At 36.1% G+C, this 27,675-nt stretch overlaps 1 protein-coding gene across 5 annotated transcripts in view; it reads left to right on the top strand.

Annotated features, from left to right (window-relative positions):
• NRDC (nardilysin convertase) overlaps positions 1 to 27,675 on the top strand; it is a 91,348-nt gene that overhangs the window by 56,244 nt on the left and 7,429 nt on the right. For all 5 annotated transcript variants that reach the window (XM_079901687.1, XM_079901685.1, XM_079901684.1 and 2 more), the window contains 13 exons: positions 1,348 to 1,417; positions 3,798 to 3,875; positions 5,418 to 5,538; positions 5,620 to 5,678; positions 5,947 to 6,001; positions 14,159 to 14,263; positions 15,812 to 15,935; positions 16,493 to 16,579; positions 18,346 to 18,465; positions 19,579 to 19,630; positions 22,103 to 22,253; positions 24,169 to 24,296; positions 25,875 to 26,037. In XM_079901687.1, the coding sequence (XP_079757813.1) occupies positions 1,348 to 1,417; positions 3,798 to 3,875; positions 5,418 to 5,538; positions 5,620 to 5,678; positions 5,947 to 6,001; positions 14,159 to 14,263; positions 15,812 to 15,935; positions 16,493 to 16,579; positions 18,346 to 18,465; positions 19,579 to 19,630; positions 22,103 to 22,253; positions 24,169 to 24,296; positions 25,875 to 26,037 (1,313 nt within the window). The remainder of the gene's footprint in view (positions 1 to 1,347; positions 1,418 to 3,797; positions 3,876 to 5,417; positions 5,539 to 5,619; positions 5,679 to 5,946; positions 6,002 to 14,158; positions 14,264 to 15,811; positions 15,936 to 16,492; positions 16,580 to 18,345; positions 18,466 to 19,578; positions 19,631 to 22,102; positions 22,254 to 24,168; positions 24,297 to 25,874; positions 26,038 to 27,675) is intronic.

Raw genomic sequence — 27,675 nt, 5'->3', positions numbered from 1 at the left:
TAGCACATTCTCTAAAACTTAACTGAGGCTGCCAATTTTCTTTGAAAATGAGAATACAACAGAAAGTACAGCTGGATTGGAAAGGGAGTAGACAGTGGAAATCCAACTAGTGACAGATAGCAGGCCACTAACTAGTAGCAGTTTCATTGGTTTGGCACCTTAATGCTACTTGAGTCTGTTTCATGCTTTCTCCCTATTTTCTTCTTGTTCCCTTTCGTTCTTGGTTTTTTGTTTCTTTCCTATTTTGTTTTTATCTATATTCTGCTCTTTTTTGCCTTTAAAAGAGAAAAATAGAGGATGGGAAAACACTTTGGAAATAATTTCCTTTTATCTTCATTATAAAACCAATTTTTGTTAAATGAAGGCAGATTTAGTATAAAAAAAAAAAAATGGGTGGGGGGAGTTACCCTTAAATCTTACCATCCAAAGAAGTGGTTTTGGCAGATTTCCTTTTGAGTTTCTGTAGGTATATTTTCTTAATGTAGTTGAGATTATAAAATATATACACTCTATCTCTTGCTTATTTCATTTAATATTATATTTGTAATAACTGCCCAATGAGCCATAGCATGGTTATGCTATAACTTATTTAACAGTTTGCCCATAGTGAATATTGCAGAAACATTCCTAATTCACCATTTCTCTTTCTTTGCTCTTTTTATCATGGCAGATTTTTTTCTTTCTCCTAATTGCCTAGTTATTCCCTTCTTCTCCTTCACCCCATTGCCAGTCTCTTTCCTCTTCCCTTTCTCTGACCAATGACTTTTGTCACACTCTTTATCTGCTGCTGGCTTCATTTTATCTAAGGTGACTCTTCCCAGAGACAACTTATTTTTGGTTGTATTCTTCCTGGCTGTAGATTTTCTCTTCAAAGAATCGTAGAAGAATGGGAAGCACTGGGAAGAATCTTAGAGTTACTTCAGCCTACCCCACTCGTCATACCATAACAGATTCAGAATGAGTTAAATGCAAGTGATTTTCTCAAGGTCGTATAAACACAGATAGCAAGATAGTAGTAGGGCTGGATTTCAGCCATGGGTCTCCTGACTCCTAGTCCTGTACCCGTTCTTGCAAGAAGGGATCCATCTTTAGGGGCTTGCCTATTTTCATAGTTCTTTTATCCATGCCTTCTCTATCTGTGAAACCAAATTGAAAAGAAATTTACAAAAATTGCATTATTCAAATTGGAAAATTGGCAACTTGAAATAATAATTGCATTATATTTAACTTTCCCATGCTTATTGGAGGATGAAATATATTGAATTTTAAAAAATTTCATGTAACATAGTATATATAAGTTATAGAGAAACACTTATATCTGTTCTTCTGAAAAATATTTTTGTTCAGTTGTTCCAATCAGAAAAATTCATGCTCTGACCATCACATGGGCACTTCCCCCTCAACAGCAACATTACAGGTAAGAGTTCAAAGGCAAATTTACTCCACTAGATACTGAGTGAGAATCATATTTTAAAAGCATACTAAATGGTTTAAATTTGGGCATTCCGGATTTATAAACACAGGTAACATGGTAAACTAGGACCTCACTACTCCTGGATTGTTCAAGCCTTTGCTATATATTTTAATGTCTTCTTGGGTATAAAAGCTAGAGTTTTCTTATAATTAGTTGCCTTTCCTGAGTCTTTGAAGTTAAGTATCTTAGTGTGAATGCTAACTTTTGTAATTATTTTATTTAGCACTTTGAGTACAAATATATGTTAGCTTATGATTTGTCAGTGGTGGCCATTTAGTTCGATCTTGTCAAAAGTAAAGTTAAATAATTTTGAGCCTGAAATACAACTACAGCATAAATCTCAAGGACCTACTTGAGTTGGGAATGAGTTAGGTCAGATTTTTAGAAATTAGGAAAACACTTCAATTTATTATATAATTATTTTACATGAGCAATATACATGGGCTAAGAAGTTCCTTAAAGATAAGGATCAGTCAATGGCTACAAATGCTTTTCTCATTAGAAATAAATGCTAATGAACTGATAAAAATTTAACTTAAGTTTCTAAAACTAACCAACAAAACAAACCCAAGAAGAGACACACACAAGCAGAAGGAAAGAAAAGTAATGTGTATTGCTTTAAGCTCAGTAAAAAATGCTTTTAACAATCAAGTCCCATGAAGTTAACAAGAACAGTATGCCTCCAGTGAGAAAGCAGAGAATGTGTGTATTGTCTACTTACTTTTTTTTAGTGCAAGGATAATATAGGAAAAAGTAATGTCCATTGGTTGTATAGTTATGTTAGAGTATCCCAAAACGTGTTAAAATGATTATATGCATATTTAAAAGTTTATTCCGTTTGTTTTAAATTTATATTATAAGAGTAATATGCTTGTAAAATGTTGAGGACAAAAGAGTATTAAGTAAAAGGTAAAACTCTGCTTCTCCTCTGTCCTCAAAGATATGCCCAACATTAATAGTTCCATATATATCCTTCAGACATTAAAATAATGAATATAAAACATGTCTTTTTTAATGGAAATAGAATTATACTATGTATACCATTTTTCCCATTTTTTGCATTTCTTGTTAATTAACAAAGCCTTGTTTATCTTCTGCCTGATTACTAAGGTAATTCATTGTAGAAATCTTGAAAACTACTGAAAAGTAGAAAAAAGTCATCCGTGATTCTGTTTTCCAAAGACTGTTACCATTTCTGTATGTTTTGATCCAGTTATTATTATTTTTTTAATGAACTGTATATTTGTTTTAACCTGATGCTTATCCCAAATATGTGAACTCCCACTAAATTAGCTTTTGGGGGAACGATTTTATATTTTTACAAAGAAGCAAGTGTTTCTCCCTCCAGAGTTACCAAATACAGTACAATTAGATTTGGTCACATGCAAATGTTATGTATTCAACTGGGTTCATTCTTTAACTGATTTGCTCCTCTATGTCAGTTTTAGGATAGATGAAATCTAAAATATGTCATTCATATTTTATGTTTTTTTTCAAATCATATTTTAAACAATGACTTTTAAGAGTTTACTGAGTATAATTCTGTAAACTAAGTTTAAAATTTAAGAATGTTTAGATTTCCTAGCTTGATTTTTCTGTATATTTTTGGTAGGAATATATTCCCAAAATTATAGTAGAAGCCAGTGGGAAAAGATGATGTGAATAACACATAAACAGCTACTCAGACTATTAATGTATATTATTATATAAGATATTTTTTACACCTGTTACTGCATTTTCCTGAAAAGCCTATGAGTAAGTAGTTAGGCAAGTAGAGAGAAAAAGAAAATAGAGTGAGATTAAGTCTTTTGCTCAAGATCATGCACTTACTTACAGGAATAACTAAAACTACAAGCTAGATTTTCTGACCCATAAAGCAACACATTTCAGTTTACCACAGAGCCTGATGCAATGCCGAAAGCTTTTAAGGATACAGAATGATTCATATCTGCATCAGATTCTAAAATGATAAAGAATCTATATTATTTCTATTTTGGGTGAAAAAATAATGAAAGATTTTACCATGAAAAGAAGTAAGATTGGTATCCAAAAGAAAAAGTAGTATCCAAAAGAATTCTTAAATTTTGGAATATTTGTACTTATTCAGTGATTTCAGATGAAAAGTTAAATTTCACCATGTTTTCTATTTTTATCTCGCTGCTGTCAAATTAATTATAGTTTCATATTTAGTAGAATTTATGTGAAAATAAGTTTGTAATCACATTCTCAAATATCAATCTCAGAAGTAAGATTTTCTAAAGTAAAATTAAGGTATTTATACCTTAATTTTTAAAAATTTCTGACCTTAACTTTTTTTTTAAAGGGTGAAGCCGCTTCATTATATCTCTTGGCTGGTTGGACATGAAGGCAAAGGCAGCATTCTTTCTTACCTTAGAAAAAAGCAAGTATTTAATTAATAAGTATTTTCAGTGTAGCAATCTCTGAAAAATAATGGACAAGTGTTATATAACCCATTCTTTTCTTTTTTTGCTTTGTCTGCCAGGAAGCGTAGATTCAAATCTAATACTTAATTAAAGTCTCTTCATAACCTAGATTATTTTAATGGCCATATCATATTTGTATATTTCCTTGGAAGCCACCTTTTAGCCCATGTTGGAAGTATTATAGTTGTACACAAAATTTTTAAATTCATAAATAGAGTCCAGAATTACATGAAAGTTTAGCTCTAATCAAGAATTTGGATTTGAATAATAATGAAGTCAGTTATTTAAATGCTGTGGATCTCCAGGCTTTCCCAACCCAGCAGGTAGACTTTAATGAAAACTTCACTGGGCAGATAAATCATATAAATATGGGAGACTGTGAACAGTATATGCAGCCATGTTAGCCATGTTTCCTAAAGCATTTAAGCACTTGTTTAAGTTGCCTAGCCAAATAATAGAAATACAGCTTTAGAATCAGGACCAAAACACATTAAAGTAATTCCTTGCTTGATTTTTCTATACACTATTCAAGAATGGAAAGTAGATGAGAAATTTAAATAAGACTTTAAAATATTGATGTGTACTAGATTATTAAAAGAAAGCTGAGAGGGCAGGCTTATTAGAAAAATAATGAATGACGTTAAGTACATATATGCCTTACACAATGAATGTAATATCATTTGAGATTTGCATAACCTTTTTACCTTACTGAACTTTATTAGAATTTCAAGTTTTTCATTCTGGCCTCCTCTCTCCTTATTTTAGACTTTCAGGATTATTCTAGTTAGGAAAAGACACAGTCTTATTGCTTCTTTTTTAGATAAGCTGTGCAGGTTAGCTGATGGTCTCAAAGAGCCCACTTAACATTCTAAGTAGGGAAGTATCTGAAGTGTTTTTTAAGGCTTCTCTTGGGAGATGGCTCAAAAAGGGATGCGAGAAATGCCTCCCAGGGGAATTCCCTGGAGGTCCCAGTGGTTGGGACTCCGCGCTTTCACTGCTGAGGACCTGGGTTGAATCCCTTGTCAGGGAACTAAGATCCTGCAAGCCTAGCAGGGCGGCTAAAAAAAAGAAAAAGGGAAATGCTTCCCAGCAAGCGTACTTTCAATATATTGTGAAGTATGAAGTATGAAGAACATACTTCACAATATATTAAAAGTATGCTTTGACAAAAAATTACTTTGTTCTCTTTGACAAAAAATTACTGTGGCTTCATGAAACTGATAATGTTTTACTATGTTGTAATATTAGTGTTTCCATTAAAGAAGTAAATACGGCCGTTATTTCCTTCTGATCATTCCTGTATGCAGTACAATTCCTTGGGAGGCTTTGTACTTTAAAAAAATTTGTACTTTTAAACTTACTGTTGGAAAGCATGTTTGCTTCAAAGCCTGGGCTTCCCAAATTTTACATAGAAAGCCTACCTATTTTGTTAATTTGAAGTATTTGTAGACTATCAATCCCAAGGTATTGACTGGATTAATTTTTTCTCCTAACTGTAGGTGCTGGGCTCTTGCACTATTTGGTGGAAATGGTGAGACAGGATTTGAGCAAAATTCTACTTATTCAGTGTTCAGCATTTCTATTACATTGACTGATGAAGGTTATGAACATTTCTATGAGGTAAGTAATAAAAATGGAGGGTTTTTAAAATTATATAGATATCACTTTATGCAAAAGTATAATTAGATGTTTCATTTTTAGGTTGCTCATACTGTCTTCCAGTATTTAAAAATGCTGCAGAAGCTAGGCCCAGAAAAAAGGTAATATATACTTATAAGAGTCAATCCTAATATGTTTTAGCCTTCAGGCTACCAACAGACATGCGTTAGTCCTGCTTGGTGGTTTTCCAGGCATTTCTTGCTTAATTTCCTTTACTTGTTCCATATCCTTAGTCCACTACATGTGACATATGTTAAAGATTTAGGTTTACGTGGACAGTCTGTTTATTTTTATACTTCTCTTTTCTTGATGACGATTCTAATGAGAAATTTAAATATGTCTTCTAATTATAATTTTCTTCTTTCACAGAATTTTTGAAGAGATTCAGAAAATTGAGGATAATGAATTTCATTACCAAGAACAGGTACTGGAAGTCAAATTCTTTTTGAATGTTATCTGTGACCAAGTTGAAACTGGTGTGGACATTGTTCCTCTTTTTGGAAGTGTCACTGGAGTTTTAATTCTGCCACTCTCTGTCATGTGAGTCTCAAGATGGCCTTGAGGTTTCTGAAAATTCACTCTTGTGTTTTTGAGTATTTATATTGAGTAACAGTGAGAGAATTAGGCAGATTGACACAGATCATGTTATGTGACAATCATTCATCTATGTAGTCATTTCATATGTCTATCCCTTTAATCCCTTTGATAAACCTTCATGGAGAGCTTGATATTTTGGGAATTCAAATATTGTGAAGACATTCTACAAGGTAATATGAAGTAATTACCATATATAATGTTAGAAATAGTGTGCTTTGTACTTTCAGGGTAAGGAAAGCATTTGCCTTGACTGGAATAGGACAGGGAAGCCTTCATGGATGTAGTAAATTTGAATTGAGTTCAGTATTAAAAAATGGATAAGGTTTAGATATTCTAAGCAATGGGAAGCACATTAAGTAAGGAACTCTGGGGTATTATGAAAAAGTGAATGATCCTACATGTCTGTGGCATAGGGTATATGAAAGCAAAGTTGAAAGGTAAGGAGTTTAGAGCAGGGTTTTTAAAAAACCCTTTTTGTGCCTTGGATCCCTTTGGAAATCTGTTGAATCCTATGGACCCCTCCTCAGAATATTATTTCACCTCTTCATCTTTTTAAACTCTCAGAAAAATTGCCCTAGTAGTACAATGATCACTGGTATATCCCTCACCTAGATTTACCAGTTCTTAATATTTTGCCATATTTTCTTTCTCTCTCACACCTCTTCTTGTGTGTGTGTGTATGTATTTTTTTAAGATTTAATTACAGATATCATGATACTTCACCTCTCAATGTTTTTTAACATGTATCTGCTACAAACAAATGTATTCTCTTGCATAACCTCACTAAAATTGTGCTCAGGAAATTTAACATTAAAACAATACTGTTAAATATTTATTATGCAGCCCATAGAATAGTGGGTTTTTTGTTTTGTTTTTGTATTTTGTTTTTATTGAAGTATAGTTGATTTACGATATTGTGTTAGTTTCAGGTATACAGCAAAGTGATTCAGTGATACATATGTATATATGTATATATTTTCAGATTATTTTCCAGTATAGGTTATTACAAGATATTGAATATAGTTCCCTGTGCTGTATAGTAAATCCTTGCTGCTTATCTATTTTATGTATAGTAATTGTATCTGTTAATCCCATACTCTTAATTTATCCCTCCCCCCATCCCTTTCTCTTTGGTAACTATAAATTTGTTTTCTATGTCTGAGGCTGTTTCTGTTTTGTATATAAATTTCATTTGTATTATTTTTTAGATTACACATATAAATGATATCATAATATTTGTCTTTCTCTATCTGACTTGCTTAGTATGATACTCTCTAGGTCCATCCATGTTGCTGCAAATGGCAATATTTTATTCTTTTTTTTATGGCTGAGTAATGCTCCACTCTGTGTGTGTGTGTGTGTGTGTGTGTCTGTGTGTGTATCTCATATTTTCTTAAATCACTCATCTGTTAATGGGCACTTGGGTTGCTTCCATGTCTTGGCTATTGTAAATAATGCTACTATGAACATTGGGGTGCATGTATCTTTTTAAATCAGAGTTTTCATCTTTTCAGATATATGCCAAGGAGTGGGATTGCTGGATCATATGGTAGCTCTATTTTTAGTTTTTTTAAAGGAAGCTCCATACTGTTTCTGTAATGGCTGCACCAATGTACATTCCCAGCAACAGAGTAGGAGGGTTCCCTTTCATAGAATAGTGTTTTTAAATGCATAAGATAAAATCCAGTAGGTTACAAAGGAATACTGAAATAAAGACTCAAAATAGTAAAAATTAGCAATATGGGTCTCTGTATCGATATATTAAATAACAAAGTCTAATGGTAGATCTAATAATTATTACAATTTTAAGTAGCAATGAATGTGCTATTTTTTCTTCTTAATAGTCATCCATTTTATACACATCAGTGTATACATGTCAATCCCAATCTCCCAATTCATCACACCACCCACCCACCCCCATCCCCGCCGCTTTCCCCCCTTGGTGTCCATACGTTTGTTCTCTACTTCTGTGTCTCAATTTTTGCTCTGCAAACCGGTTCATCTGTACCATTTTCTAGTTTCCACAGATATGCGTTAATATATGATATTTGTTTTTCTCTTTCTGACTTCACTCTGTATGACAGTCTCTAGATGCATCCACATCTCTACAAATGACCCAATTTCGTTCCTTTTTATGGCTGAGTAATATTCCATTGTATATATGTACCACATCTTCTTTATCCATTCGTCTGTTGATGGGCATTTAGGTTGCTTCCATGACCTGGCTATTGTAAATAGAGCTGCAATGAACATTGTGGTACATGACTCTTTTTGAATTATGGTTTTCCCTGGGTATATGCCCAGTAGTGGGATTGCTGGGTCATATGGTAATTCTATTTTTAGTTTAGTAGTTCTCCATAGTGGCTGTATCAACTTAAATTCCCACCAACAGAGCAAGAGGGTTCCCTTTTCTCCACACCCTCTCCAGCATTTGTTGTTTGTAGATTTTCTGATGATACCCATTCTAACCGGTGTGAAGTGATACCTCATTGTAGTTGTGATTTGCATTTCTCTAACAGTTAGTGATGTTGAGCAGCTTTTCATGTGTCTCTTGGCCATCTGTATGTCTTCTTTGGAGAAATGTCTATTTAGGTCTTCTGCCCATTTTTGGATTGGGTTGTTTGTCGTTTTTCCCTTGCTGTTTTCAATAATTTTTCTTTGTCTTTAATTTTTGCCAATTTGATTATTATGTCTCTTGGCGCGTTTCTCCTTGGGTTTACCCTGTATGGGACTCTCTGCACTTCCTGGACTTGGGTGGCTATATCCTTTCCCATGTTAGGGAAGTTTTCGACTCTAATCTCTTCAAATATTTTCTTGGGTCCTTTCTCTCTCTCTCTTCCTTCTGGACCCCTATAACGCGCATGTTGTTGCATTTAATGTTGTCCCAGAGGTCTCTTAGGCTGTCTTCATTTCTTTTCATTCTTTTTTCTTTATTCTGTTCTGCAGCAGTGAATTCCTCCATTCTGTCTTCCAGGTCACTTATCTGTTCTTCTGCCTCAGTTATTCTGCTATTGATTCCTTCTAGTGTATTTTTCATTTCAGTTATTGTATGGTTCATCTCTGTTTGTTTGTTCTTTAATTCTTCTAGATCTTTGTTAAACATTTCTTGCACATTCTTGATCTTTGCCTCCATTCTTTTTCCGAGGTCCTGGATCATCTTCACTATCATTATTCTGAACTCTCTTTCTGGAAGGTTGCCTATCTCTTTCATTTAGTTGTTTTTCTGGGGTTTCATCTTGTTCCTTCATCTGGTACATAGCCCTCTGCCTTTTCATCTTGTCTGTGTTTCTGTGAATGTGGTTTTTGTTCCACAGGCTGCAGGATTGTAGTTCTTCTTGCTTCTGCTGTCTGCCCTCTGGTGTATTAGGCTATCTAAGAGGCTTGTGGAAGTTTCCTGATGGGAGGGACTGGTGGTGGGTAGAGCTGGCTGTTGCTCTGGTGGGCAGAGCTCAGTAAAATTTTAATCCGCTTGTCTGCTGATGGGTCGGCCTGGGTTCCCTCCCTTTTGGTTGTTTGGCCTGAGGTGACCCAACACTGGAGCCTAGCCAGGCTCTTTGGTGGAGCTAATGGCAGACTCTGGGAGGGCTCACACCAAGGAGTACTTCCCAGAACTTCTGCTGCCAGTGTCCTTGTCCTCACGGTGAGGCACAGCCACTCCCCGCCTCTGCAGGAGACCCACCAACAGGGTAGCATGTAGGTCTGGTTCAGTCTCCTGTGGGGTCACTGCTCCTTCCCCTGGGTTCCAATGCACACACTACTTTGTGTGTGCCCTCCAAGAGTAGAGTTTCTGTTTCCCCCAGTCCTGTCAAAGTCTTGCAATCAAATCCTGCTAGGCTTCAAAGTCTGATTCTCTAGGAATTCCTCCTCCCGTTGCCAGACCCCCAGGTTTGGAAGCCTGACGTGGGGCTCAGAACCTTCACTCCAGTGGGTGGACTTCTGTGGTATAAGTGTTCTCCCGTTTGTGAGTCACCCACCCAGCAGTTATGGGATTTGATTTTATTGTGACTGTGCCCCTCCTACCATCTCATTGCGGCTTCTCCTTTGTCTTTGGATGTGGGGTATCTTTTTTGGTGAGTTCCAGTGTCTTCCTGTCGATAGTTGTTCAGCAGTTAGCTGTGATTCTGGTGTTCTTGAAAGAAGGAGGGAGAGCATGTCCTTCTACTCCGCCATCTTCTGAGTGTGCTATTTTGAGATATCTGCAACAGCTATATTGTGATTTCTATTGGCTATAGTCATAGATGCTGATAATACTGCTGTGGTTTGTTGCCTGTATATTTATAAATGAATAAAAATGCTAAGTTAGAGTTTAGTGAAAATAAATATGTAATTTCTTCCCAATCAAACTCATGCTTCCCGCCCTCCCTGAATTTGTCCACTGATATCTTGTGGGAGGTATCTGTAGGCCCTTAATTAAGAGCCCCCAATTTAGCACCAGTTCATAGAGCATCGTGAAATCTGCCTTTTTGGATCATCACCAGGGGCAAATATCTACTATAATTTGAGAAGACTTAAGTACATGAGGACAAGGTCACAAAAACTATAAGCTTCCAGTTGCTATTGATTCCTATACAGTCTGCTGTATATGCTTGAAGTCATTTGAAATTGAAATCTTATTCTATGAAAATAGAGAGCTACTGTGTTTTATATTGGCCATTTGAGGGTCCTATAGACACTTCTCTTCTATAAATTGATTGATATGCATAGAACCCCCAAGTCCTGCCATCAACTTTAGCAGTACTGATTTTTTTCAGTGTTCTTATTAACTGTTGTGGCAACATTGGGCAGAACTGTGGCAGGGAAAGAGTAGGAGTAAGAATTGTGGACTACAGCCATAACTAATACCCTTATTCCTTTTTGGGGGATTGGCTTTTTAGCATTAGCTGAGTTACATTTTCTTTCTGCCCTTCTAGTTTCTTCTTAGCAAGACATTTCAAGATACCTTTTTTATAGCTCGCCATTTTGTAGCTCATTTTTTTTTTTTTACCTTTAGCACAGTATTCATGAATGCTTGTCTTGATTTTAAAACATGAGCCCAAAACATTTTAGACTAAAACCTAATCAGTAGAAAGAACAAATCAGAAAGGTTCATATCTTTGTTTGAACTGCTAAATTTTAACTCAAGTAGCTCAGCTTATTTCAGCTTTTATATATTTCTGTTTTATTAACAAAGTTGACATATCTCCTCTTCAGATATTTTTCTTGTCTTCATCAGTAAAGGCAAATAGGAATGCTCTTTCAGACTATTCAAGCCAGTCTTTTTTAATTAAAAAAAATTTTAAAGTAATTTTTATTTCACATGGGAACTTGGACTCAACATACCTTATAAATCAGCTACTTGAACTAGAGAAAAGCTGTTTAAGTGTCTTTCTATACGCAGAGAAACAGGAATAATGTAATAATAATGGAAGGCAGTGAGAGTGGCAGTAAACAAAAAAATTAGAAGATAGATAATAACAAGTGTTGGAGATGTAGAGAAATTGGAACTCTCATACATTGTGGGTGGGAGTGTAAAATGGTACAGCTGCTTTGGAAAACAGTTTGACAGTTCCTTAAAAAGTTAAGCATAGAGATACCATATAAGCCTGCAGTTCCATCTCTAGGTATACACCCAAGAGAATTGAAAACCTATGTCCACACAAATACTTGTACACTGGTGTTCACAGCAGCATTATTCATTATAGCCAAAAAGGGGAAACAATCCAAATGTCCTTCAATGAGTGAATGGTTAAACAAAATGTAGAATTTGCGTACTGTGGAATATTATTCAGCATAAAAAGTAATGAAGTACGGATTCATTCTACAACATGGATGAACCTTGAAAATATGCTAAGTGAAAGAAGCAAGACACAACAGGTCACATATTATGAGATTCCATTTATCTGGATATGAAATATCCAGAATAGGTAAATCTATAGAGCCAGAGCACAGATTGATGGTTGTTTTCAGTGGCTGGGAGGTGTGGGTAACAGGGAGCAACTGCTTACTGGGTATGGAAGTTTCCTTTTGGGCTGATGAAAATACTCTGGAACTAGATAGAGGTGATGCTTGTACAACTTTATAAATATACTGAAAACCACTGAGTTATATACTTTATTATACATTTTATTTTATTTTTAATTGTATACTTTAAAAGTGTGGATTTTATGGTATGTGAATTATATCTTAAAAAAAAATTAAAGGATAGCATTTAAGTGTTTTTTTTTGTTTCCTAGTACTTTGTCCATTGCCTTGGCACCAAAGATCTACTTTTAGCCAGGGTCCTGTTTTCTCATAGGAAATATTTTGAATCACTCAATTTTGTAGCAAGCTGAATAGAACAGTTAACTTACAAAAATAAGTGGCTGGTGAAAATAACTGGTTAAAAAATTTAGAACAGAGTAGAGGGAGTCATTTTAAACAATAATAGCACTTGAAAGAGTGGGAGATAAGTGAAATAGGCAAGGAAGATTAAGAGGTACAAACTTCCAGCTGTAAAATAAATGTCATGGGGATGTAATGTATAGCATAGGGAATATAGTTAATAATGCTGTAATAACTTTGTAAGGTGACAGATGGTAAATAGACTTGCTGTGGTGATCATTTTGTAATATATAAAAATATGGAATCACTATGTTGTACACCTAAAACTAATATAATGTTATAAGTCAATTATACTTCAAAAAAAAAGGTACCTTAACCTCCACACACACACACACACACACACACACACACACACACAACACAAAATAGTAGCACTTTAGTGACTAATAAACTTGATTCAGGAATGTTTCCTGAGGTGGAGCAAAAAAGGTAACAATGAATCTTTCCATACTTTTTCCATATTCTATCTGAATGTGATAATGTAGTAGGTAGCATATACCTATGATCTCTAATTTGATGTATGCATGTCTCATTTCTCCTCCATGAATGTAGTAACCTTCACTTCTGTTCTGTCTTCTGTTAGATGAGAGAACAGCCCAGATTGTCTAGGGAAGGACTGGGCAGTATGGTATTTTGGGAAAGAGTGTTCACTGCTATGTTAAGAGGCCCAAGCTCTAGTGTCTACTCGCCTATCACTTATTGTGTGATCTGGGGCAAGTCACCTAATCAATCTGAGTACATTTCCTCATTCTAAAATGTAGGAATGGAGCCACTTGGTGTCTAAAGGACCTGTCAGTTTTAAGATTCTGTGCATTTGGGTACTCAGTAAATATCAATACTTGAATTGGTTGCTTTCCTCTGGAAAAGTATTTCCATTTCATAGGTTAGTGAACTTTCTGTCATTATTTCAGTTTTAAATTGAGATAATATACTGATTAATTTAACCACTTATAGCAAGACTTATGTAATGACACATTTTGATTTCTGTTGATATATTGATTTTGATTTATGCTTACAAATAGTTTTTAGGTGATAGTGCTGTAGTGATAAAATGATGAAGACCCTGTCTTTAGGGACTTCATAGTCATGTGGGGCACTTGACATGTAAACAGACCTTTAAAGTTCAGTGTTGTAATTTCTTCGATGAAGACGCTGTGATGTGATTAGAGCCTCGTGTGTTGTAGGGCTCAGTATGGGGGATTGGAGGGGTGTTAGGTTAAGCTACTTTAGTTCTCTGGCTAAATTTTTTGTAGAATTCTGAGCATCAGATTCTTAAGCTGCAGTTACATCTGGTTGTATCTGTTGGAAGCTTTTGGTTTCATTGTTAAAAAAAGAGATAGGGGCTTCCCTGGTGGCGCAGTGGTTGGGAGTCTGCCTGCCAATGCAGGGGACGCGGGGTTCGTGCCCCGGCCGGGAAGATCCCACGTGCCGCGGAGCGGCTGGGCCCGTGAGCCATGGCCGCTGAGCCTGCGCGTCCGGAGCCTGTGCTCCGCAACGGGAGAGGCCCGCGTACCGCAAAAAAAAAAAAAAAAAAAAAAAAAAAGAGATAACTATTAATATTTTGTGGCACATTAAGGATAATAATGGAGAATTTCTGGTGTGAAATAATCTTACCTCTTTACAGACAGATCCAGTTGAGTATGTGGAAAACATGTGTGAAAACATGCAGCTGTACCCACTACAGGACTTTCTCACTGGAGATCAGCTTCTTTTTGAATACAAGCCAGAAGTAAGGAGGTTTCCATTTCTAAAATTTACTTTTAGAGAAAGAGGAGGGTGAGAAAGTACATAGAGGTACTTAAGAACTGTGGGAATGGAGAAAACTTGGTTATGTTTAGTCAAGTTTTTTGTTTGTTTAAACATAAGAAATATCAGTAGTTTTGTGGGTAATTTTTCCTGATTCTTGTATATGACTGTGGTTTAATATGAGGAGAAAACCAAGTCCTTTTCTTAGGTACTATTCCCACTGTTTTTCAAGTGTTGAAACATCTACTAACATAAAGTCATTAAGAATTATGTACTTTAGATGCTAAACATACTTGTTTAGCTTGCCTTTTAATTCTGTTGGACACCCTGGACAATTAAATTTTAATCATTTTGAGAATATGTACAAGAAAAATATGATTCCCTGAATTCAAAATATATGACTTAGGGATAATAAATATTACACATAAATAAATAGTTGGTCAGGTCTTTGCTCCACTAGTCCTGGGAAATAAGTCATTTCGCTCCATATAGGGTAGCAGTTCTCAACCAGGGTGATTTTGCCCCCATGGGATATTTGTCAATGCTTGGGTACATTTCAGTTGTCATAGCTGGAGAGTGCTCTTGGCATCTAGTGGGTAGAAGCCAGAGATGCTGCTAAACATTCTACAATGCAGAAGATGGCACTCCACAACTAAGAATTATCTGGCCCAAAGTGTTAATAGTGCCAAGGTTGACAGACTTTGATATAGGGTATTCTAAAACTACTGATTTTAAAGGGGATGGGGAAAGGTAAAGGAAGAAGCAGTAACCATACATTCTTGTCATTTCTCTAGGATGGTTGTGCCCAGGGGTCCAAATATTTTTTTCTGAACCACTATTTGTTGTTTTTTTCTCAAAGAGATGGTGTTGAAGTGCTAGTTAGGGTTTCAAATCTAACCCACAAAAATCTTATGTTTAGTCCTTATCATAGCTGAAGGATTATTGAAGGAGGCCCTACCTTGGGATCATTTTACTGATTCTTGTGTATGAGGTAGTATAATACATAGCAGTTAAGAGCATAGTTTTTGGAATTATGAACAAACTTGGTTAGAACTCCACTTTTGCCACTTCTAGGTGTGTTGTTCTGTGCAGATTATAGAATCTTTAACCTGAACAAATTATTTAAACTTTAACCTCTGAGGCTGAGTGCTTTCTGTAAAATGGGTATACCTTAGGGTTGTTTTTAGGATTAAATAAAATAATGTATGTTAAACACTACCTAGCACATAGTAAAAGCTTAGTAAATGGTAACTCTTTTCACTGCTAGTCCTCTTATTATGTAGGATTTGAGATGAGTGCTGTTTAAGCATTCTGAAGAAACATGTTAGAAACAGCTGATAGACTAATGTAGTTTTGTAAATTAGGGTGTTCATGGACTATAGACAGATAGTTTCATGAGCATCAAGATGCTAGGATCTTGGGGTGCCTAACATAATGTGGCTTTGCCTTTTTAATAGAGATGTATTAGGTTAAAGTTATAATTGTTTTGTATGTGTCTCCCCACTCCCCCTTCACCCCTGCCCCTAATTAGGTCATTGCTGAAGCCCTTAATCAGCTAGTTCCTCAAAAGGCAAATCTTGTTCTACTGTCTGGTGCTAATGAGGGAAAATGTGACCTCAAGGAGAAATGGTTTGGGACTCAGTATAGTATGGAAGGTAAAATATTTTAAAATTGTCCTACATTTAGGTATATGATTCACCTGGGAAGTTTTATTCCTTAATAATTTGTCTGATAGTTCCTGTGGGAAGAACTTATGTATTTTTTTCAGTAGTTTACTTTGAAATGAAAATTATTTATACTGCTTTGCAGAAAATTATTTTCTGCAATGTTTATGTCTGTATTTATTAGCTAGTGAGAAAATCCTACTGTATTGGTAGTTTGGGGGCAGACTTTTGACTGTGTTTTAAAAAGTGCTCCTCAAACTTCAATGTACATATGTATCACCTGGAGGTCTTATTAAAATACAGATTAGGATTCAGTAGCTCTGGAATAGGGCCTGCAATTCTGCATTTCTAACAAAGTTCCCAGATGATAACAATGCTGCTGAGACTGCACATTGAGTAGCAGGAGTCTAGAAAGCCTGGATATGTCACTCACAGCTTTTCTGAGAAAAGAGAATTGATTTGTGAAGGCCAGTTGTTGACTGGTTTGTTATTAATAGAACTCTGATCATTTGTTCTTTATTGGATCAGTTTGTCTTTCATCTCTACAGATATTGAAAACTCGTGGGCTGAACTGTGGGAGAGTAATTTTGAATTAAATCCAGATCTTCATCTTCCAGCGGAAAACAAGTACATAGGTCAGTAAAATAGCAATCATTGTACATAATCCATCCATGTCTAATAGTAAAACAAATAGCACCTCTGTAGTATGTTATATTTTACAAAGTATCATTTGAATTCATATTTGAGTTTCCCAGTTATCTCTGGGATAAGCATTACAGTTCTTACTTTTCCAAATGAGAAAACTGCTGCTCAAAAAAGCAAAGTGACTTGTCCTGGATCTTCAGTTGGTGAATGCAGGAAACAGGACTTAAACATAATCCTGAGACTTTTTCTTGTCTATGATAGCTGATCCTTTCATGTGAGTCTCTGTAGGAATTGCCATTATCTTGTCCAATTGTTCTAGTGTTTTTCAAACTACAGGTTGCAACCCATTAGAGGGTTGTGAAATCAATGTAATGGGTTTTGAGGTCAGTGTAATGAGTTGTGAAAGCACTAAAAAAAATCAGAGTAGAAAATAGCAAAATGTTTCACTGAATAAAGAAAGGGTATTATTTTAAGAACTTTTGTTCTCAGTAGGTATATGTGTGTGTTATCTGTCTGCTAGCTTGCAGTGGAAAACAGTTCTAACTGTGAGAAAGTCACTGGTCTAGGACAAAGGTTACAGTTGTATATAACTAATTTTACTCAGAATACCATTTTTCCCAGCAATTCCATTCCTAGGTATATACCCTAAAGAATTAAAAACAGGTATTCAACCAAATACATGTACATACACTTTCATAGCAGCATTATATACAAAAGCCAAAAGGTAGAACCAGCCAGTGTCCATAATGAATGAATGGATAAACAAATTATGGTATATACATGCAATGGAGTATTATTCTGTCATTAAAAGAAATGAAGTACTGATACATGCTATAACATGGATGAACCTTGAAAACATTATGCTAAGTGAAAGAAGACAGACACAAGGGGTCACATATTGTATGATTCCTGTTACATGAAATATCTAGAACAGGTAAATCCATAGAGACAGAACTCAGACTGATGGTTGCCAGTGGCTGGGGGGAGTGGGTAATGGAGAGTGACTGCTTAATGGGTATAGAGGTTTCCTTTGGGGCTGATGAAAATGTTTTGAAACTAGAAAGAAATGGTAGTTGCACAACATTGTGAGTGTACTAAATTCCCCTGAATTGTTCACTTTAAAATGGTTAATTTTATGTTATATATGAATCTAACCTCAGGAAAAAAAATGCTTTTATACAAAAAGTCTTGCATATTTTAGATAATTCAGTTCTGCATCTTTAACTTTAAGTATCTAAACAACCCTTTTTTTTTAAGTAAATATAGCCAGTACGTTTTTTTTAATTCTTAAGTTAGCTATTTCGCACCTGAGTGTTGATGAAACAATTTATGTTTCATTAACTTAAAGGACAAATTTGACGTTGTTTGAGCAGAACTATTTTGTTAACTTTTAAAAACTCTGTAAGTTTGGTAAAAGACATTCTCATTCAAGAATGCATTCATTCATAAATTGGTTTATACAACTATTCTGACCAAAGGTCCCTTTCAGTTAAGATTGTCTCTGAGAAAGAGAATGAAGCTGAATATGGAGAGATCAGAATCAACTCTTGGGAAATTACATCTTCAGAGTTCATTTAGTTTAAGGCCAAGAGGACTTTCTTTTTAGTATTGTTCTAATAATTTATTGTATTTCAGCATTTGAATTTGACTTATGTTTGCCACAAAGAAAACTGACTTACACTTCCCAAACCAGGAACAGATTGGTGGCAATCCTGTTGAGATAACTGAATGATTTATTACCTTTCACTTTTGTTAGCCACAGATTTCATGTTGAAGGCTTTTGATTGTCCAGAGACCGAATACCCTGTTAAAATTGTGAATACTCCACAAGGTTGCCTATGGTATAAGAAAGACAACAAATTCAAAATCCCCAAAGGTAAAATATTTCCCTCCTTAATAATAGTGAAATAAGTATAACAAATCTTTTTCCACTTTCTAGCAACCTTTTCCCTCTGTGTCTATCACCTCCCTCTCTTTCCCCTTCCCCTTCTACTTGAAGACCTTTTCTAGGCTTATCTATCAGATCCATACTGTGCTCCTGTGCTATCACAGAAATTCTTATGGACATTATAGATTCCAGGAAGTATATAAGGATTCAAGCCTAAAATGAAATTATTTTTGGATATTTTTCTTTCAGTTATATGAAAGCAGAGCCAGGTGTTTGGCCATCCTAGGGAATAGGTGGTGTTTTTTGAACATTATTGTTAAAAAGAAAGTAAGAGTAGCTGAAAGAAATTATTCTTAGATACAATAGATAGCTGAGTCCAGCATTACAAATGTGAAATATCCTCTATCTGTCTCCCTCTACTATTTTGCTTTTCAGCGTAAAGGAAGCATAGTATATAGTTAAACAGACTCTAAAGCTCTTATCTTCAACACGGTAGCCCAAACTGTGTTGCTTTTTTATTTTCTGTTCTTGTGCATGGCATTGGAATTTACTGAAGCAACTTGGAATCAAAGGCTGAGTGCTCTTGGCTGCCATTTAACCCAAATCCCTAACCTTAACACAACTGGACTAGTTCTGAGGGATTCTTGAGTTCACTGGGAAGGTGTTTACTCAATTTTTCTTGAACAGATTATAAGAGTGTCTAAAAATGTTCGTAACATTTATTCAGCTTCCTTGGAAAGGCGCTGCTATAACTTTCTGTGAGCATTGGGATTTTTCCCTTAATGTTCTTGACATGTATACCTCTGTAAGCATTTTTCCTGACCAAAGCTATTGATAATAAGAGTATTCTTAGGCCTCTCTGCATATCTGTCTATATATCTGGTCTTCCCGTAGATTAAAGTGTACCTTCTGGACACTATTTGGAATGGTAAATAATACTTTCTAAGAACCCTTAAGGATAAAAATGTAATGAGGATTTAAGGATTAGTGGTTTGTTTCAGAATTTTTAAAACAACATAATATTAGGGGAAAATAGCAGATGTATTAAATATTTGAGGCCTCTGGCCTATATTTTCTTATTTAGGGTCTTTTTTCTTTCAGCATATATACGTTTCCATCTGATCTCACCTTTGATACAGAAGTCTGCAGCAAAGTAAGAAATTGTCCTCTTTTCTGGAAAATATTTTTTTTATTATTGGAAGACTATTTTGTTTGTTTATTTCTGAATCATTTTATCATTTTTCTCTGTCAGACTTGAGCTATGCTCCTCATTTATGTGTTTTTATGTGCCCCAAACAAATTATTTGTATCAATACTAATCACTAAGATGGAATTGTGGCTGCTCCATCTCCAGCACCCATTTGTAAAACATGCTGACAGTTTAGGCTAGTCATAGAATTACTGGATTGAGAAAGTTCCTTAGAGATGAGTTTGGGTCAGCTTCCAGTCTGTAATGAGGACTAATGGATCTGTTGACCTGTATTTAGAGATTATTTATAATCAGATTCCTGTATTTATAATCAGATTCCTGCCAAGGAATCTGATTATACTTTGTTCTTAGCAAATTACTTACATGTTTATGTAGGTTGTGGGAGGTCAGAGAGCCTAAAATGTACCTGAATCATAGGAGGTGCTCAGGAAACGTTAGTATACTTCTTCCTTTCTTTTGCCACTTAACCTGTAAAATCCAGCCTTAATCTCACAAGCAGCACTAACATTATTAATATTCAGTTTAAAAAATGCATTACCCTCCTCCATTTCCTCAGTTTTTTGATTTTTCAGTCAGAAAACCTAGGCCGCAGGGATAACCAGAGCCTTTGGGCCAGTTGCCTTTCATGCATTTTACACTTACCCCATTGTGCAGTATAAATATTGGGTTGGCCAAAAAGTGTCTTCAGTTTTTAAGTAAAAATAAAAGACACAGTTTTCATGTTCACTAAAAACTTAATTATATTCACCATTTTTTTCCCACTACCTTCTGCCATTTTTCAGGCAACTTCATAATTCCATCTTCCCAAAACTTTTTATCTTTTTGAGCAAAGAACTGTTCCAGGTGCCTTTTACAGTCTTCCAGGGAATGGAAATTTTGTCCATTAAGAGAATTTTGGAAAGACCAAAATAAATGGAAATCTGAAGGTGTAATGTCTGGTGAATACGGCAGATGAATCAGAACTTCCCAGCCAAGCTGTAACAGTTTTTGCCTGGTCATCAAAGAAACATGCAGTCTTGTGTTATCCTGATGGAAGATTATGTGTTTTCTGTTGACTATTTCTGGACACTTTTTGTTGAGTGCTGCTTTCGGTTTGTCTAATTGGGAGCAGTACTTGTTGAAATGAATCGTTTGGTTTTCTGGAAGGAGCTCATAATAGAGGACTCCCTTGCAATCCCACCACATACACAACATCACCTTCTTTGGATGAAGACCGGCCTTTGGTGTGGTTGGTGGTGGTTCATTTCACTTGCCCCACGGGCTCTTCTGTTCCACATTATTGTACAGTATCCACTTTTCATCGCCCGTCACAATTTGTTTTAAAAACAGAACATTTGGGCTTCCCTGGTGGCGCAGCGGTTGAGAGTCTGCCTGCCGATGCAGGGGACACGGGTTTGTGTCCCGGTCTGGGAAGATCCCACATGCCACGGAGCGGCTGGGCCCGTGAGCCATGGTCGCTGAGCCTGTGCGTCCGGAGCCTGTGCTCCGCAACAGGAGAGGCCACAACAGTCAGAAGCACGCGTACCGCAAAAAAAAAAAAAAAAACAGAACGTTTTGATTATGTTTAAGTAAAGAATCGCATGTGGAAATATGGTCAAGAAGGTTTTTTTCGCTTAACTTATGTGGAAACCAAACATCAAAGTGATTAACCAACCAAGCTGGTGCAAATGATTTTCACTGCCTGATTTGGATATTTTGAGTATGTCGGCTATCTTCTGCATGGTATAACGTTGATGGTTCTCAGTTAATGTCTCGATTTGATCGCTATCAACTTCAACTGGTCTACCTGACCGTGGAGCATCGTCCGGTGAGAAATCTCCAACACAAAACTTTGCAAACCACTTTTGACATGTCCGATCAGTCACAGCACCTTGTCCATACACTATACAAATTTTTTTTTTGAGTTTCACTTGTGTTTTTACCTTTCTTGAAATAATAAAGCATAATATGCCAAAAATGTTGTTTTTTCTTCCATCTTCAATATTAAAATGGCTACACAAAAATTCACCAATTTTTGATATCTTTTTTTAAATACATGCTGATATAACAGCTGTAACATACAATCTAACAAAATTGTTTCAAATGAAGTTAAAGACAACTAAGTACTACTAGAGCCATCTTACGGAAAAAACTGAACGAACCTTTTGGCCAATCCAGTATTACATTTTCTCTGTGTGTGCGACATGAAAAAGATAGGGAAGCATTGCTGAAGGTGGGAGATCTGTAATGCCCCTGTGAAACTGAGTCCTGGGTATGCTGTATTTACCTTTGAACTCAATTAGTATATATGGTTTTACATTCTGGAGTAGTGAATTAACATCTTTATAAAAGTGAAGTTTCTTACTCTAAGTCAAAGCAAATCCATTTGTCTATTTCTTGCCAATTAATGATGCTATTTGCATTTTATACTCTTAGTGTGGTCCTCTTTGATATCTTTGTCAATATCCTTACCCATAACCTTGCGGAACCAGCTTATGAAGCAGATGTGGCACAGCTGGAGTATAAGCTGGTAGCTGGAGAACATGGTTTAATTATTCGAGTGAAAGGATTCAACCACAAACTACCTGTAAGTACAGTGCTCTAATTTCCTCACAGGCAGCTTTAAAATATTATGTTTGTTGTGCCTATAGCACCAAGCATAGAGGCTTGTGCATGAGGTGCGGTACATAGAAAGAAATGTTTATTAATATGAATTATTGTGTTTTTTTGGCTGATGACAGGTATTCTAACTTTGGGCGCACGAGACCAACATATATTAATTAATTAATCACATTAATCAGTGTTGTATGCATTAGTAATGGATACAACACAGCCTGTGCTTCAGGCTTGATTTCACTTCCCTTTGCTGTCAGTTTCTCTGCAGCCAACACTGGTGTTAAGGACTGGTTTGAGCATAATTTCATGCCATACAGCAAGGACAAATTTAAAGCACCTGACACATTGCCTGACATAGAGTAGAACTCAGATGTTTGTGTTGTTTCTTCCTCTTCTTGCACTCTTTTCCATTGTTTCAAGTGTGTGTGTCTTGTTTTCCTTCTAAGTTTCTGACTCTTTAGAAACAGAGTTTATATCTTGTCAGTGATTTATCTTTTGGTAAAGAATATGTTTCAGTGTGACTTTGTCAAAAACTTCATCAGTAAAGGAAGAAATAATATGGGATGCTAGCTAAAGGATTAGATCATCAAGTACCAGGTAAAATAATATAATGTACCCAACAACAAATTTTATATCTTGGTTTCTTGGGTAGAACATATATTAAAGTTTGGGGAACTGCACTCATACAAGAAAAAATCTGGAGGAGAGGACCTGGCAGAAATTAGACCTGTGCTAAGAGGTGATATAGCCTCCATATCTTAGATAGTTCTCTCCTTTATACCCTCATCCCTGTCAGTCTCCCCGGGGAACAAAGATTGGTCTTAGGAGGAGACACCATGGAATATTTTACTAACCTTCAAAAGCCTAAATATAATTTAGCTTAAAATCCAAACATGTTAAAGTTTTGGAATTACCTGGAGAGCTTTTTAAAAATACAAACCATAGAAAACTATTTGACGTTCTTCATTTTATGAAGCTTACCTAGCCTTAACATTAAAACTTGATATAGACTATAAATATGTATGTAAAACTGGAGATCAGTTTCACCTATGAAATACAGAGTCAAACATTCTAAAAACTTGAAAATTAAATTCAACAATAGAACAAAAAGAATAATTCACCATGACCAAGTGCCAGGAATGCAAAGGTTGGTTGTTCAGTATTAGGAAGTTGATGAACATAAATCATTATAACACAAGTCAGTTGAGGAACACTATGTGAATATAGTGATAAATGCCCAAAAAATCATTTGATAAATTTGAGTGGTCATTCCTAATAAGTAGTAATGGAGGGAAGTTACTTAACCAAAATAAAAACCTTAATTAAAAGACTAACAGCAAATGTTCCACTAACTGATGAAATGCTGAACATTAAAGTTGGGAACAAGCCAAGGATACCCATGATCACATCTATTACTCAACATTATTTTAGAGAAAAGTACAGAACCTATCTAAAGAAAACTAAATCTTTTTGAAGCATATAAAAAAGACTTTAAATAAGGGAGAGACTCGTCATGTTTCTGGATAGAACAGGTTGATATAAAGTCATTATTTCCAAAATTACATTCTCCCAATTAAAATCACATTTAGGGGCAGTGGACATGCTGGATAAAATTATTTTTAAGTTTAGTTGGAAGGAAAAATGTTTTAAAATACCCATAAAAATTATAAAAAATAAAAAGAAAATTCATTGCTCCAAATTTGACAGTTATTGAGAATTTTAGCTCCTAAAGATTCTTTGAGTCATTAGTATTTCTCTTATGTCCTGCGCAATGCCTGTTACCATACTGGGCCCCTGGTAAAAAGCCAGTGGGAAACATTTTCCCCCTAAACATTAGTGGATTGCCATGCTTCTCCACTTAAGGTGCTTCTTTCTTTTCTTCTTAGCTGCTGTTTCAGCTTATTATTGACTACTTAGCGGAGTTCAATTCCACACCAGCTGTCTTTACAATGATAACTGAGCAGTTGAAGAAGACCTACTTTAACATCCTCATCAAGCCTGAGACTCTGGCCAAGTGGGTATACATGGATGGGATCAGCTTATATTTTGAAGGCCTGAAAGTATTTGCCTTCCTGGAAATTAAGTGTGGGGGATGAGGCTGTAGTTTCAGTGCTAATTCAGATGTGATAGAAATGTGCTGTGTTTTAGGAAAACAGCCCACAGAGTTATAGGATTTCTAAACCCAGTGTAAGTAGCTATCTGTCAGTAGGACTGCAAGCAGCCTACTATACTTAATTAGAGGCTAAAGGTAAAAAGGGTGCTTTTTCCAAAGTTTGTAAGTAAATAACAGTTCAAAAAATGCTGACTTTGTTGTGGCTCAAAATTGCTTACTGGTGATTATATGGTGATTTTAGTGTGTTGGATGTTATGTTAAGTAGCTGAGTTAAATTGCCTAACACATCACTTATCTGACAAATGCAACTATCCAAGAATTCATCCAGGGTTCCAGAAGAGAGCAAAAAAACTTGACAGTCTGTGTACTAATGCTTAAACCCTCTGCTAATAGGCAACCCTCCTGGGCTTTTTCATCAGAGCCTGTTCTTTACCTTTGTGTGAATCAGAAAAAAGTACACCCTTGGGGTAACCTCTATCAGCAGGTAGAGCCTTTGTGGAAGGGGAAAAAAGTTCCCTCTGAGCAGATACAGCCCTTTGTGCACAAAGATTGCAAGCCCCTACTTGATCTGCTTGCTGGGCATCTATAAATGGAAAACGAAGAGCACAACTTTATATAGAGGCCCTGCTTTTGACATAGTTATAATGAGCCCATAAATGTCCAAAATTCGAAAGCAGGGGAGGGAGCAGTTAAGAATTAGAGACATGTAATAACTAATAATCTGATCACAAAAAGTTACAAAAGCTCATAGCCAAATATAAATTGGAAAGGAGAGTTGTCTGGAACTATTGATATAATGAAAAATAGCCTGTGTATCCCATAACTTCTGAATACTACTTTATTAAAATGTGGTAGAGTAATAATAACACCTGTTTATTGAAGATTTGTTATGTGTTAGACCTAAGAACTTTTTTTTTTATAGACCTAAGAACTTTTAAGTGCACTTATTTATTTAATTCTCACCAAAATTCTGTAATGGTAGCCATTATTATTTCCCTTGTTTTACAAATGAAGAAATCGAGTCACAAATGTTAGGTAACTTGCCATGTTCAAACAGCTTACTGTGTGTGGGAAGGGGTTAGTCTGATTCTGGCCTGGAGCCACTTATGCTGTATTGTCATTGTAGTAATAGATATCCATGATGATCACCTCCAGTAATTAATAAATGCTAGTGAGATTTCAAATCAAAATAGTAATATTAAATTGGTGTGTGGCTCATCTGGCAGCTTATGTGAAATAATTTATTTTGCAATTGAAACAGATAAGTGAGTTGTACCAATGAGCTAATAATCTATGTAATAGTTTGTATATGCAGTTTTAAATGCTTTTTGGTGATTATGACATTGTTTCCCTATCTTAAGTTGTGATAGAAATTGCGTCTCTTTAGAACACATCATCTGTAGAAACTTAATCAAATCCTTCTTTACCCTTAAGATTCATTTCTTGCAATAAAACTTTTTTTTTCTGCTCTCTGTACAGAGACGTTCGGCTTTTAATCCTGGAATATGCCCGTTGGTCTATGATTGACAAGTATCGGGCTTTGATGGATGGCCTTTCCCTTGAGTCTCTGCTGAGCTTCGTCAGAGAGTTAAAATCCCAGCTCTTTGTTGAGGGCCTGGTACAAGGAAATGTCACAAGCACAGTGAGTGTGAGGTGCTCTGTTGCTGCTGGCCAGGTTTGAATGCCATTCTGGGCTCTGGAATTGCATTAGTTCTTCCCTAAAGGGGAAGCTCTGTAGTCTGGCAGGCCAGCATTGTCACAGTCTGTTTAGAAGGGAACCTGGCCCCTCCGATGCTAAGCAAGACTTTCTTATGAAGGAGACTGCTGCTATTGGACAGGACTTTGAGTTAAATGGGTTTGGTAAATATATGGTATTGGTTACATTTGTTGAAGACTGTGGAAACTACAAACAGTTTAATTTAGAAATTAAAGTGGGAGCTGGGGAGTGGTGAGGGATGTGTTGTGTGTGTGTGTGTGTGTATGTGTGTGTGTGTGTGTGTGTGTATATATATATATATATATATATTCACATATACTTAGGCAGAACTTGTGTGTCAAACTTGTATGTCAAGCTACGGAGCTTGGGCTTTATCTTATAGTAAATGGAGAACCACTGAAGAATTTAAAAGAGGATTTGTCATTAAGAAAGATCCAGAGAGACCAGTTATGAAACTGTTATAAAAGTTGACATGAAGTATGATTCCACTTATATGAGATCTCTAGAGTAGTGACAGTAACAGGAGGTAGAATAGTGGTTACCAGGGGTTGTGGAGGGAAAGAAGGGGAGTCATTGTTTCCATGGGTATTGAGTTTCAGTGTTGCGAGATGAAAAGTCTGGAGTTCCATTTCACAACAATGTGAATATACTTAACACTACAGAACTTTACACTTAAAAAAGGTCAAGATAGTAAACTTATGTATTTTTACCATAATAAAAAAGTTGAGGTGAAAATGAAGAAGCCTGAGGTTAGGCAAAATAAATGAAAAAGAAATGCTTAAGAAATAATGAGGCAGAGGATGATCAAAGGCAGTGACTGATTGGCTGTGGGGGTGAGGGAGAAGGGAGGGCTCTAGGATGATGCCCAGATTTCTTACTGGAACCAGTGGGTTGGTAGAGGAGTAGGAACAGTGTAGGTTTGGGGCCATATGGGGAGTTGGTTTTGATCCATATTGAATTGGATGTGTCTGTGGGACCATGTAACTAACTGAGGCCTCTTCCAGCCAGGAGTGCTTGTTCGGACAGTCCCTGAACTGTTTGGCTCTTGACCTCTTCCTCCATGGCCTCCCAGTTTCTCAGGACTGGCCCTTTAATGGAATATATAAATGGCCACTCTCGAGATTGGCTGCTATCCTCCCTACTTCTCTGTCTTTATCCCCCAACCCCCAAACCAGCCCTGGTTTCTGTCATGCCAACAGAAAGTTTAAAAACGGAGAAGAGCAGGAATAGCTGCCTGCTTCTCTGAGCACAGTGGGAGTACCGTGTAGGGGTCCTTTTGGTTCAGAGGACTTAGTACCATGAATTACCCCAGGCAGAAACCACTTTAGAGATAAGCTTACCTCTCCACTTATCCCTCACAGGTTAGAAAACAAGTCTTAAGAGGGGGAGGGGATACATCATTCACTTAGTATTAAGTATTATTCTGTCACTCACTCTATGCCAGGCTCTGTATTAATAGATCCAGGTTTCTAAAACACAGCCTAGTGGGGTAAACTGAACAATTAAGTTTGATTCAGTGGGGAAAGTTTCACAGTGGACAGGTAAACAGGTAAACAGGTAAAC

This window comes from Stenella coeruleoalba (assembly GCF_951394435.1).
Source record: "Stenella coeruleoalba genome assembly, chromosome: 1".
NCBI lineage: Eukaryota > Metazoa > Chordata > Mammalia > Artiodactyla > Delphinidae > Stenella > Stenella coeruleoalba.
Note: the sequence above shows the minus strand (reverse complement) of the source record. Positions and strands in the feature narration are given on the sequence as shown.